Source organism: Ostrinia furnacalis, unplaced genomic scaffold, assembly GCF_004193835.3.
Source record: "Ostrinia furnacalis isolate ACB-3 unplaced genomic scaffold, ASM419383v2 OfSCF2609, whole genome shotgun sequence".
Lineage (NCBI taxonomy): Eukaryota > Metazoa > Arthropoda > Insecta > Lepidoptera > Crambidae > Ostrinia > Ostrinia furnacalis.
The window spans coordinates 356,993-369,351 of NW_021132848.1; the positions used below are offsets into that span (position 1 = coordinate 356,993).

Consider the following 12,359-nt stretch of genomic DNA (forward strand, 5'->3'; position numbering starts at 1 on the left):
CCATTTACCTAACACCCTGTATAAAAGGAGAAACTGACCAACTCACTGACATATCAACGCACAGCCTAAACGGCTAAACGTAGGCACTTGAAATTTGGAAGGGACGTAGCTTAGGTGCCGTAGAGGTGCACTAAGAAAGGAATTCCCGAAATTCCTACGGGAACTGGAATTAGCGGGAAAATCCTTTTGTATGAAAAATCTAAACCGCTTAAGTTAGACGCTTGAAATTTGGCATGCAGGTACCTTAGTAAACTTAAAGCTTAGTTACAACGGGATATTGCAAAATTCCCACGGGAACGGGAGTTAGCGGGAAAAATCATTTGTATGAAAAAATGTAAACCGCGTAAGATAGATGAAGGGGGTAAAACGGGATCCACGCGTACGAAGTCGCGGGCGGCCGCTAGTGGTCTATATCAGACGTACCTGGTAGGTGTTCCACTGCTGTAGCAGGTGGTGGTGGCAGGCGGCGCAGGCGCGCACGGTGCCCTGCGCGTCCTTGGGCCGCGAGCGCGGCGGCCGCGGGTGCTGCTCGCCGAAGATCGGGAAGTACGCCTGTTTGTTCTGGAATTAAATAAAATAAAAATAAATAAAACGTTTATTGCTTTTTACACATAAAAGGAATTACAAGAAACAAAATTACATTATAAGCTTAAAATAACTTATATGCTAAAAGAAAAAGCAAATGGAGGTGGCTCAGCATGTGCCGCCAAGGACTACCTGCCCTAGACAGTGCTGGTTTTCAGCCACCACCATTTCTCTTGAGGTGTTGGTTGAGAAAATGGTTAAACAATATAACACGTCACTTTACATGTTTCAAGGTCATGGTTCGAAATTATCAAGATAATTACGCTTCATGATTATCAACAGTATAAGATACATTAGTCATATTGTTTCATAAGAAATGTTACTTCATGTTTTTGTGGCTGATTGTAGTCAAGTTGTCCATTGCTAGTCGCATAATGCTTGGAAAATAGATAAATATTTTGACGCTAGATAACTAGTGATCATTTTGGAGCTAAATAGATAGGTTCATAACTATCTAAGTATGTTGATTAACGCCCACCACTAGACGAAAGTGCGGAAATACACGTTCAAAAACTTTGAATACAGTTCATTTTCAAGAGCGCATTTTTTGGTTATTATCAACCGATAATTATCCATCTGTTATCATCACGATAATTATCATGAGAATTATCTTGATAATTATCCTTTCGAACCCTGTTTAAGGTATCATCATCAGTAGGCCTAGGATGCGCGCCGCGATGAGCGGTTATCACGCCATTTTATCGATTTTGCCCATACATTTTGACGTCGATAAAGTATATCACGGCGCGCATCCTAGCCCAGCTGGTCACTAAAGGACGTAGAACACTTATTTATTTATTTACACTTTTGCACATACAACTGTACAGTGGCGGACTTAATGCCAGGTGGCATTATCTGGCAGTCAACCACAGGTCGAGTAGAGAGACTAAGCAAACTTATCAACCCGGAAAGAAATCGTAACCGTATCAACTTGAGACTCCATACTACAACGCACACTTATCCGCACCGTAACGTAAACACCGCGATTCGCAGTTATAGAGCGCGAAAGGCGATGACAGCTCGCGAAAGGCAGTACAATGTTTCCCTTTCCGAGTTGGCAAGTCTGCTATGACCTTTAGTATTCATACCCATTGCAATTCACCGAAGGCAAATAGAGGATTTGGTCTACACTCTCCAAGCTGCCTAAACGGGTGGGGCCAGTCGACTTTTGCAACAACCACGGAAAGAGTGATGGCATTCCTATTCTACTCTGCCAAAACCACACGGCTGAAAGGCAATTTCGTCGAGTAAGCCAGGAGTTTTTCCTTTGGAGGAAATCCGCAAACGAACTAAAGTCGCTGACATAGCCCGACGGATTAGCAAGCTGAAGTGGCAATGGGCAGGGCACATAGTACGCAGAACTGACGGCCGATGGGGCAGCAAGGTTCTGGAATGGAGGCCGTGTACCGGAAAACGCAGCGTGGGACGTCCGCTGGACGCAGGCCGCTAACAATCGATCAACGTGGAAAGCATTAGGGGAGGCCTATGTTCAGCAGTAGACGTCCTATGGCTGAAATGATGATGATGAAGCCAGGAGTTTTAGCTAAGACCCGGGCTTGCCTAGCCTGTATGACACGACATCGTGGCATTATATCGATTCCGTTTTAATGGTTTAAGTCCAAATTCTATCGCAGTCTCGATAGATCAGCGCCAATCGATTCTATCAGCTATTTGTCTGATTTGCCAATGAAATAATCGATCATAAATCAAATAGACTTCCGTCTCAACACATAATTTTATCTCTCACCTCTGCACTACCCCTGTGCAGACCTCTGCGATAGCACCACGGATCAATCTCGCTCGGCTGCACTATTTAGAGCGATGCGCAATTTGCAATTAATTGCATTAACATTGAAATGTAATATTGACCTTTAAAGCTTTTACAATTATTTATAAAGCAAGTTAAACTCTATTTTAGAGCTCGTCTTTCAACATTCCATACTTTCGGAAAATTAACGACATGAAGATGGCAAAAGGAAGACAAATTGTTTATGGATAAATACGACAGAAAGGATACGAATAAGAGGTTTTTTTTTATTTATATACGAGGAAACTGTCAAGCTACCTAGTACCTACATTCAGATACTAAATAAATCATAGAACTTAAAAACAAGTAAAACCCTCACTTGGACAAATAAAATACTACAATCTCAACACTACATAATTTTATCTGATTTCTGTCAATACATACTCACGTGACGAACAGGACAATACTATAATCTAATACACACATACATTTAAAATAGTAGTTAATGTTATGACTTGTGTCATCAGCTCAAATATTCCTATCGATGCAATTAAAGTCGTAGCCTTTCACCGCTCCATCAAAACTAAAGAGTGATTAAAAGGTTATCAATTCTCTCATTAAATTACTTTACGACAACAAGTAATTTCTTACAATAGAAACAAAAGGATCCCATTAAGATACGCGGCCGGTTTTCGCCGGATTCTCACGACTCTATACATCAGACTGATAAGAGCACTTGACAAATATTTACACAATGTTTAGAATATCAACATAATTATGGTAAACAAGGGATCAAGAAGGTGCATCTAGATATAACAGAAATGTTTTGTACATATTGATTGTGGAACAGAAAATCCCAAGCAAATGTTTTTAAAATTATTTGCATTTTGTTTCAATTTTGTAACCATCAACAATCTTTGTTATACACTTTCTTGGCTTTTCTAAATCAATTGGTCCTTCGAGCCGGATCAAAGGAACAACGAGCAGGTTGCGGTGCTTTTTTATAAAATTAAAATACTTATTGACTCATCTAGACGTTATTATTGCACAAAGACAACGGAGGGACGAACAGAAAAATTGCTAATCGTAAAAAAATGCAATATTTTTAATAACAAAACAAACTCGCTTACCAAAATGATCAACATAAGGTCGCCATCGCCCTACTACCCCTGGACATGTCAATTTCACAAATATGGCAATAATAATGAAGAAATAAAGAACAGGACCATCCATTACCATTACTTATTACATCTGTAGTAAGTCCTCCTTTTTGACATAAGTTTGCACGAACAAATTCGCGGGCAAAAGCCAGTCCGAAAGCACGGACACAAACATGTTTTGAATGCGCCCGCGCGCACATGCGAACATAAAATATGACCCCGCCAGATGAGGCAACACTGCATATTGATTACGAAGCGATTCGATATCGGTAGAAAGATTCACTCGTCAAAAATACTACGCATATGGTATGCGTTGATAAAACTAGTTGACATTTGAACTGAGTGAACTGTTATATCTAACTTAATAAGGTTTTGTAGCCCAATTTTCGTTGGCATTCATTCATGGAATTTTGAATTAGGCTCGTGATATAGTCTGTTATGCCGGTTGTAGACCAAGAGCCAAGCTATGTTTAGCTTAATACAGTTTTCCATAGTTTATTGCAGATTGCAAACGATAAAAACACTATGGAAAACTGCATCAGCTTTGCGAGGTAAGATAAACTATCTTAGCTTAGGTCTTGATGCTCTTTGAAATTTGTATACAAATGACTAATAATCCCGTTAACCCCTCGTGGTAGCTAAATAAATATGCTTGTGTTACGAGTGGGTTCACCACAATAATCGAGCGGCGGCGGGTTTCGAACCCGCGTTCCTCAGATCACGAGTCCACCATTCACCGTTCGGCTACCGTGCATCGCCCTTGATCATGAAATAGTTTTTTAAAGCTTGTTAAAAAGCCACTAAATTTTTACCTCTTTTTAATATCAATCAGATAAAATCGTCTGACGACAATAAATAAAAATTATTCCAGAAATACAGCAGTATCGTTTAAATATATCCATAAAAAGCAACAATTCTCATATCATGTTATTCAACACCGATGTAATCAATCACATGACTTGTGACACTTTTTACACGACGCTGTTTAAACAAAGGCAGTAAATATCTATGTTATAAAAAGATACGATTAAGAATGATGTCTCTTGTCACGAGGGTAACGACTGTTCTTATTGCTGGGAAGCGCACGGTAGATGAGAGCCAAGTCTTGAGTGAAGAGGTTTTTTTCAATCGTGATTAAAGTTTTCTAACTAATTATAAACTAACAAACGCGCACACAATATAGCACATCGGACTTAACTGTCAACATTGAAACCACCCTTATTCCCTACGATGTGAGAGTTTGTTTTGCAATGCAGCCGCTACTCTCGGTGTGCCATTGAGTAAGTATAGTTGTTGCAATTCACGAAGGCGAGTGAGCTTTACATGTGTGGTGGCTTGCTACTGTTCGTTTTTCAAGTTCTGATAGACATTACACTATCGTAAAGCTCACTCGCCTTCATGAGTTGCAAGAACTATACTAAAAGTGATGGTAGATAGCTAGTTACTTTCAACATTTTGAATGATATTTATTTAATAATAGAAAATGGATATTGGCCTTCTAAATATGACTAATATGGTAGCTGTTCGCGATAACCTAAGAGATAAAAATGTCACACTCAACTGTATATTTTCCACGCCAGATAGCCTTTCAACCTTACATTACCGATACCAATTTTTAAAGACCTAACATGATTCATACCGATACCGTTGTAACCGAATTACCAGACACATTCATTTAGCGCGCAACTTGGCCTAATTTTTACCGTTCTACATCCGATTGGCCAGCCGCGATAACCTCTGTCGAGCCCGCAAGGTTACGTCGGTACTCGCGATATTTTCCATGGCGGATAACCCTCGGCCTCCGCCCCCTGACCCCAAAGATACACCGCCGATATTCAATTTATTGCCTATTTGTTCGCAGACAGTGTGCGTTGATTGGCCAGTGACGTCATTATACACCGATATGGCAGTTTATCGTGTCAGCACGTTAAATATAGCGCGATCGTTATCGAGTCATGTGGTGTAAAGTTACTTGAGAAAGGTGCCGCAAAACAACGATAAAATTTTTTGATCTGCGACAGACTGCTGGGCTATTATGTAAACGTTTTAAAAATACAAAAGCTATAAAACCAGTGACTGAGCTGTTTCAATGCCTTTAGAATCAAGTACATATTTAATTTTGCAATCAAAATTAGGTTTATGCACATTTTTTTATGCATAACAAGGCAGGTATTTTTTGACCACAAACATTACTAACTAGGAAAATCAATGCTAATATTAGTTGACCTTTGTTTCAAGATTTCTAACGTCCCTTGGAGGGGCTACAAACGATTTATTATAAAGTAGTCATGAATAACAATACCCTCATCAGGGAAGTATAGAATAGCAAAACAAAATACTTCCCACTGCAAAACACGGTCTCACCTCAAATGTGGAATAGTTAACAACGAAAAATTAACAGACCTGTCTATTATATTTATCACCATTATATCGCTGCCGCACAATTTATAAACGCAGTAAGTACCACTTACTGCATTTATGATTGTTTTGAATATTCTGAATCCTGACATCGCGATCTATAAGAATCAAAGACCCGTTTTTTTCTATCTATCTTAGAACGGAAGATACATGTTATCATAAACGCAGTAAAGAGCAGATTGTAGGTTTCTTCACATACTATGTTAGCAGTAAGAGCACATAATAACTTAATATTACGTGAATACTCGCGCTTACTTAATTTGCTACACAGTAATAGTGCAGTATGTGCCTATTACATCATTCTTATTATGTTTCTACAATTGTTAAGTTCACCTTGCACATAGTATATGTGCAGTAATTCCACTTAAACACACACTGATATTATGTTTCCATAGGAAAAACAGATGACTTGTACTTAATATTAATGCAGTAATTACAATTATACTGCGTACATACTAAGGATTGTCAGAGTGCTGCCTAGGTGTTAACATGTTATGAACGCAGTGGCTGACTCTTACGTTATTGGAAGAAGTTGAAAACCTGTCCAAATGACAAATCTAGCCGAAGACCCAAGAGCTAGATTGACCCGACACTATACCGAAGATATCCCGGACGTGTCTGTACGAGATTAGAATGGCTCTCAAACAGCTGAAAAACAACAAGGCACCGGGCGATGATGGAATCACGGCTGAGCTTCTGAAATCAGGCGGAACGCCGGTACTAAAGGCTCTTTAGAAGCTATTCGATTCCGTCATCCTTGAGGGAAAAACGCCTACGGCATGGCACAGAAGTGTGGTGATACTCTTCTTCAAAAAAGGCAACAAAACCTTGTTGAAGAATTTATTTTATACCCATCTCACTTCTGATTCTGTTTTTGAGAGTCATCATGAATGGTTTCACGCGACATCTAGCCTCCCGAACAAATCGGTTTCCGATAAGGCTTTAGTACGATAGACCACATACTTATCTATGGCAGAAAACTGAGGAGAATAATCAGCAACTTTGTCTGGCATTTGTGGTCTATGAGAAAGACTTCTCTCTTCAAGCTACAGTCTCTCCAACGGTGCCAAATTTACTATAGATATAATCGTTGAAGGGCTTGTACGAATAGGCCACAATGTCAGTCCGTCTCCGGGATCAGGACTTCAGTTGCAGCGAGGGGTCAGACAGGGAGATGTCATATTTCTAAAACTGTTCACTACCACTCTGGAAGATGTTTTCAAGCTTCTGGACTGGAGCGGATTGGGCATAAATATCATCAGCGAGTACATCACCCATCTTTGATTCGAGGACGATATCGTAGTCATGGCTGAGAACGTGGAGGATCTAAGCTCAATCCTCGATTGCCTCAATAGAGCCTCTCAACAAATGGGTCTTTAATGGACAAGACAAAAATCATGTCAAATGCCGTGCTGTACCCACTCCTCTGAAGGTTGGAGACACTATAAGTTGTCTGATGGCCGCTGGGGCAGGAAAGTTCTTGAGTGGCGACCATGAGCTGGAAGACGCAGCTTGGGCAAGCCTCACACTAGGTGGACCGATGATCTGGTGAAGGTCGCGTCAGGTGCCTGTATGCGAGCGGCACAGGACCGGTCTTTGTGGAAATCCTTGGGGGAGGCCGTTGTCCAGCAGTGGACGTCTTTCGGCTGAAACGAACGACCGAGTCTTTATTTTATTAGATTGGTATATTTAAGATCTAAAAGTGGGTGCCATATCTTAATTTTTGATTGAATAACAAGCGATCTCAGCAATTATTTTGTAATACTTGTTTCATTTACCCCTTGGTCATTTGGGAAAGTTCAACATGAAAGCGTTATTGGCTTATGATAAGCGCAGTATAATTGTATTATTACTGCGCATTTAAAGTTTTGATAAATTATTTTGATTCACACTCCCACTCATAAATGCAGTAAGTTGTAAAGATACGGCGCATATATTACGTTGTAAGAACTAAAATTTAAATCAATCATTTAACACATGTACCGTAAGTAACGAAAACTACTGATAAACGCAGTAAGGAACAATCATACTGCATTCATGGGTAGTAAGTATCGAACGAAAACTTAGTTAATCCATAACATAAACAGTTTTTTAATAATTTTAAATACAAAATATTAATTAAAATACAAAAACCTCATATCAAAATAAACTTTGAGTTTAGCTCTATAAGCCCATATAATTTTTTTTACAAATATTTGCGTAACTAATTGTAGACACCCCAAAATAAAATTTCAACTTTGATCGCGTTTTTCTCGAAACTGTTCACGTGTTACTTACTGCGTTTATAAATTGTGCGGCAGATCGCTACTATACTATAAAACTAATTGTTGACGTTACAATGTAAATGCATCAAAAATATCGCCGGGTCAAATCAGTAGCAAGACCGGGTCAGGAGTCAAGCGATAACATAATGTTACTACAATCGTGTATTTTTAAAACGATTGTGGGGCAAAGACCGGGTTTGAGACACAGGTCATTGGATGAGCTCATCTTTGCAGATTATACTTTTTAAAAGTATTCGAATCTTTCTACGCGTAAAAAATGGTTGGTTCACAGTAGGAAAAAATATATGCGCACACCGTTGATTTTTCGTCGGCCGATAGTTTAGTCGGGCAATTGATCAGTATGGGCATGTATGGGAGTGCGCACACTACGCAGATTCGATTTGGCCGATTCTTCATACAATTTAAAATCAGGCACAACTATCGGCCAACTAAAAATCAACGGTGTGCGCGCCTGCTAAATCATTACAAGGCAACTTTAAACGTAAAAGACAAGCATTATAAGATTTAAAACTAATAGAAATACACGGCGAGAAAAGAATGAACGATATTAAAATTAATACAGTAACGCCATCTATGATGTGTCGACGAAACTACAATGCAACTCATTCAACAAATTGTTGCACTGCTGATTGGATCTTATTACTTTAGCAATTAAGTTCAAAACCGTTCATCGGGGCTTTTCTGTAGTCTGTCGTAAATATAAGCGAAAATAAAACAGTTTAGATTATTTGACTGAGGTTACATAACATAGCAACCGTCGTCTACCCTTTTCCCAAGTTTTAAAAAGGCGTCAGGTAGGTACTCAAAAAGGGTTAAGTTAAAAATAATTCTATTTTCTTTTTCACTTAACAAAGGAAGAAAAGTCACTTGTAAGGTTCGAATTGTTTAAACTTTATTGCTAGGGAAAATAATATAACCACAAGGTTGAGTGTTGCCAGGTTCTCAGACAAGGAAAAACGATGACGTCTACGAAAAAAGTTCATTACTGATTTTATTGATCTTTGTAGTTTGCTTGTCATTATAATCAAAATCAAAATCAAAAATATTTATTCAGTTTAGACCACAAGTGGCACTTATGAACGTCAATAGAAAATAATAAAAAAAGAAAAGGTAGCCCTTATGGGGCACTTTACATGTCTCCTTATCTTTTGGGCCCTACCAGCGCTTCGAGACAAACATATGGCAAGTGCTGAGAAGAAACGCCGGAACAAACTCAGTCACCACTTATTGCCAGGAATTATCTAACGGTAAGAATAGTCAAATTTAAGTACATCAAATATGTGCAGACTGAACTGACCACGCATCCTTGTCATCAATATAGTCTCGAACCTTGTAGTACCCTTTGGACATAAGGGTATTTTTTATATGTATCTTAAATTTGTTTATTGGCAATTCGACAAGGTTGTGTGGTATTTTGTTAAATATGGTAATACATTTCCCCAAGAATGAATTACCTATCTTATGCAACCTAAATGATGGAACAGCAAGTTTATTCTTATGTCTCGTGTTAAATGAGTGGACGTCACTTTTCTTAGTAAATAAATGTATATGTTTACGGACATACATAATGTTATCAAATATGTATTGCGAAGCCACAGTCAATATATTGATTTCTTTAAAAACTTCTCTAAGCGAGTCACGTAATGTCGCCACAAAACCTTTATTCATGTACGGTAGGTACTTTTGCAGATAGAGCACCACTTGCCTTTGACTATGGCCGGCTCTATCACGTTGGGGCCAACGTTGGGACAATGTATTTTTTACGTCCACTCGTTATCCAAGTGGCATTGGGACCAACGTTGAGGCCAACGCGTGAAGCTGGCCTATGAGAGCAACTAAAATGTGCAAGTAGTTCCACGAGCCACTATGAGATGGCGCTACCAGTATGGGCTGCATGAATAACCTACTAAGACCAGAGATGAATTACTACTGTTTTCCATGTCAATAAGTTTTCCACTTCTGAACTTAACATACGATCTTTCGAGCAACATAAACTGCGAACTGGTTAATTAAACATCTACAGGCGGCATAGAGGTGCTGCAGTCTGCCTAGAGGCACTACAGACTGTATAAGGCTGGTTTTAGTGTCACGCGGACCGTCCGGTGAGGACCCGGTCCGCACGGCCAATTTGTATGAACTTCTAAGGAGCGTTCGAGCCTAGCAGTTCATACAAATCGGCTGTGACGTGCGGAGCGATCCACACTGACAGTCCGCGTGACACTAAAACCAGCCAAAAGGTGCTACAAGATCCCACTTACCGCCTTATCCTTCGGTTCCTTGGTGTTCAGGTTATACAGAGTCCCGCGCTTGTATTCATCACCGCACACGTAGCACACCTCCGTCATAGAGTTCTTGTCGGGCATAGACAAGTCCAGGATGTCCCGGTCCGAGCTCGAATTGGAGTTGCCACTGTATACCGAGACCGTTGATCTGGAATGGAGATGAATGGAGCATAAATTAATATTAGCAAGAAATATTACATCAAGCAGAGGATAAAACTTGTCGCAAGTCCAATCGAGCTATATATCTGTCCTGACCGGTAATAACTGAGCATAATCGGGGATAAGTGATTGTCTTGGAATCCGCACCGAAATAATAACAGAATCACCCAAAGAATGCGGATGCGATCTAATGGTAAAGCGAGCTTAACTTAACTTGCTCATTGCTGCCTTCAAGGCCTGTGTTAGTTAGTTTGGGAACACACAAACAGGAAGTCTCACTCCTTGGCAGTAAGTACTATAAAAGATAATATAGAATAGCACTTAGTGTGAACAGTTGTAGGACAAACCTGACTCATTGGTGGTGGGCCATAGATCCAGGCTATGCATGAGTTGCAGCAATAGGAAGAACAGATGACGTCACTCCGAAGACGGTAAAATAGCCGAAAAAAGTTAAGTTTAGTTTATCTGACAGGGCAGAGGAGTTCCAATAGTGGAGATTGCAGACGGGATTACTCCCGTTAACAGTAAAAGATCACATAAAATGGTAGCGTACCTGACGGCGTCCAGGTATCCCTCCGGGTCAGAGGTAATGTTGTGAACATTATTAAACAGGAGTTGCATCAGAGGTGGGATCACTCCCGGTATGGTAAAGAACCACACAATATGGTAGCTCACCTGACGGCGTCCAGGTATCCCACCTGGTCAGAGGTAATTTTGTGATCCTGGCCATACAGGAATTGCAGCAGAGGTGGGATTACCCCCGGTACGGTATAAGACCGCACAATATGGTAGCTCACCTGACAGCGTCCAGGTCCCACTGGGTCAGAGATAGTGTTGTGATCCTGACTATACTGTAGAGGTGGGATTACTTCCATAGACGGTAAGGAACACACAATAGGGCAGCTCACCTGACAGCGTCCAGGTATCCCACCTGGTCAGAAGTAATTTTGTGACCCTGACTATACAGGAGTTGCATCAGAGGGGGATCACTCCCGGTACGGTATTCGTTCGTTCGCTTCAGCCGAAAGACGTCCACTGCTGGACAAAGGCCTCCCCCAAGGATTTTCCACTAAGACCGGTTCTGCGCCGCTCGCATCCAGGCACCTCCCGCGACCTTCACCAGATCGTCGGTCCACATCGTCGGTCCACCTAGTGGGTAACACGGTATACGACCACACATAATCTTTTTCTTAAAGGTTTTAAACCTTTGTTTGTCACCTGTCATCCGCTTTGCAATGGAGGGAAGTCGAACCTTAATTTCGAACTCCTCCTATGTTCTTCTGATTAATATCGTTGCGGGTCCAATGACAGTTTAACTTTCCCCCGGGACAAACTTGACCTTCATTGGTTGGGTTTTTGTGGCGGTCAAGCTGTAGATCCTGGCTACACAGGAGTTGCAGTGGTGGGAACGAGAGGTGGGAATAGTCCCGTATACGAGCACACAATAGGGCAGCTCACCTGACGGCGTCCAGGTAGCCCGCCGGCTCGGACGCGCCGGAGTGCTGCGAGCCCACGGAGATGACGGACGGGTCCCGCGCCCGCAGGTCTAATACGCCCTCTTCCTCCGCGCCCGCGGGGGGAAACCGCTGCTAAAAGTACAGCATACAGTTAATAAGAGAGGACATTTAGTTTCTTTCTTGTTGATAAATGATGATAAAATAGCAACTACAATCCGGTCGAGTTAGCTGCGCACCTCGCTGGAATGCGATACTCCTTCGCACTC

The 12,359-nt window shown here is 40.9% G+C and overlaps 1 protein-coding gene across 1 annotated transcript in view; it reads right to left on the bottom strand.

Moving 5' to 3' along the window:
• The window catches only part of LOC114356037 (uncharacterized), a 143,881-nt gene that overhangs the window by 45,093 nt on the left and 86,429 nt on the right, over positions 1–12,359 (bottom strand). The window contains exons 5-7 of the mRNA XM_028309122.1: positions 12,095–12,225; positions 10,454–10,625; positions 424–561 (exon numbers count right to left, since the gene is read on the bottom strand). Of these exons, the coding sequence (XP_028164923.1) occupies positions 424–561; positions 10,454–10,625; positions 12,095–12,225 (441 nt within the window). The remainder of the gene's footprint in view (positions 1–423; positions 562–10,453; positions 10,626–12,094; positions 12,226–12,359) is intronic.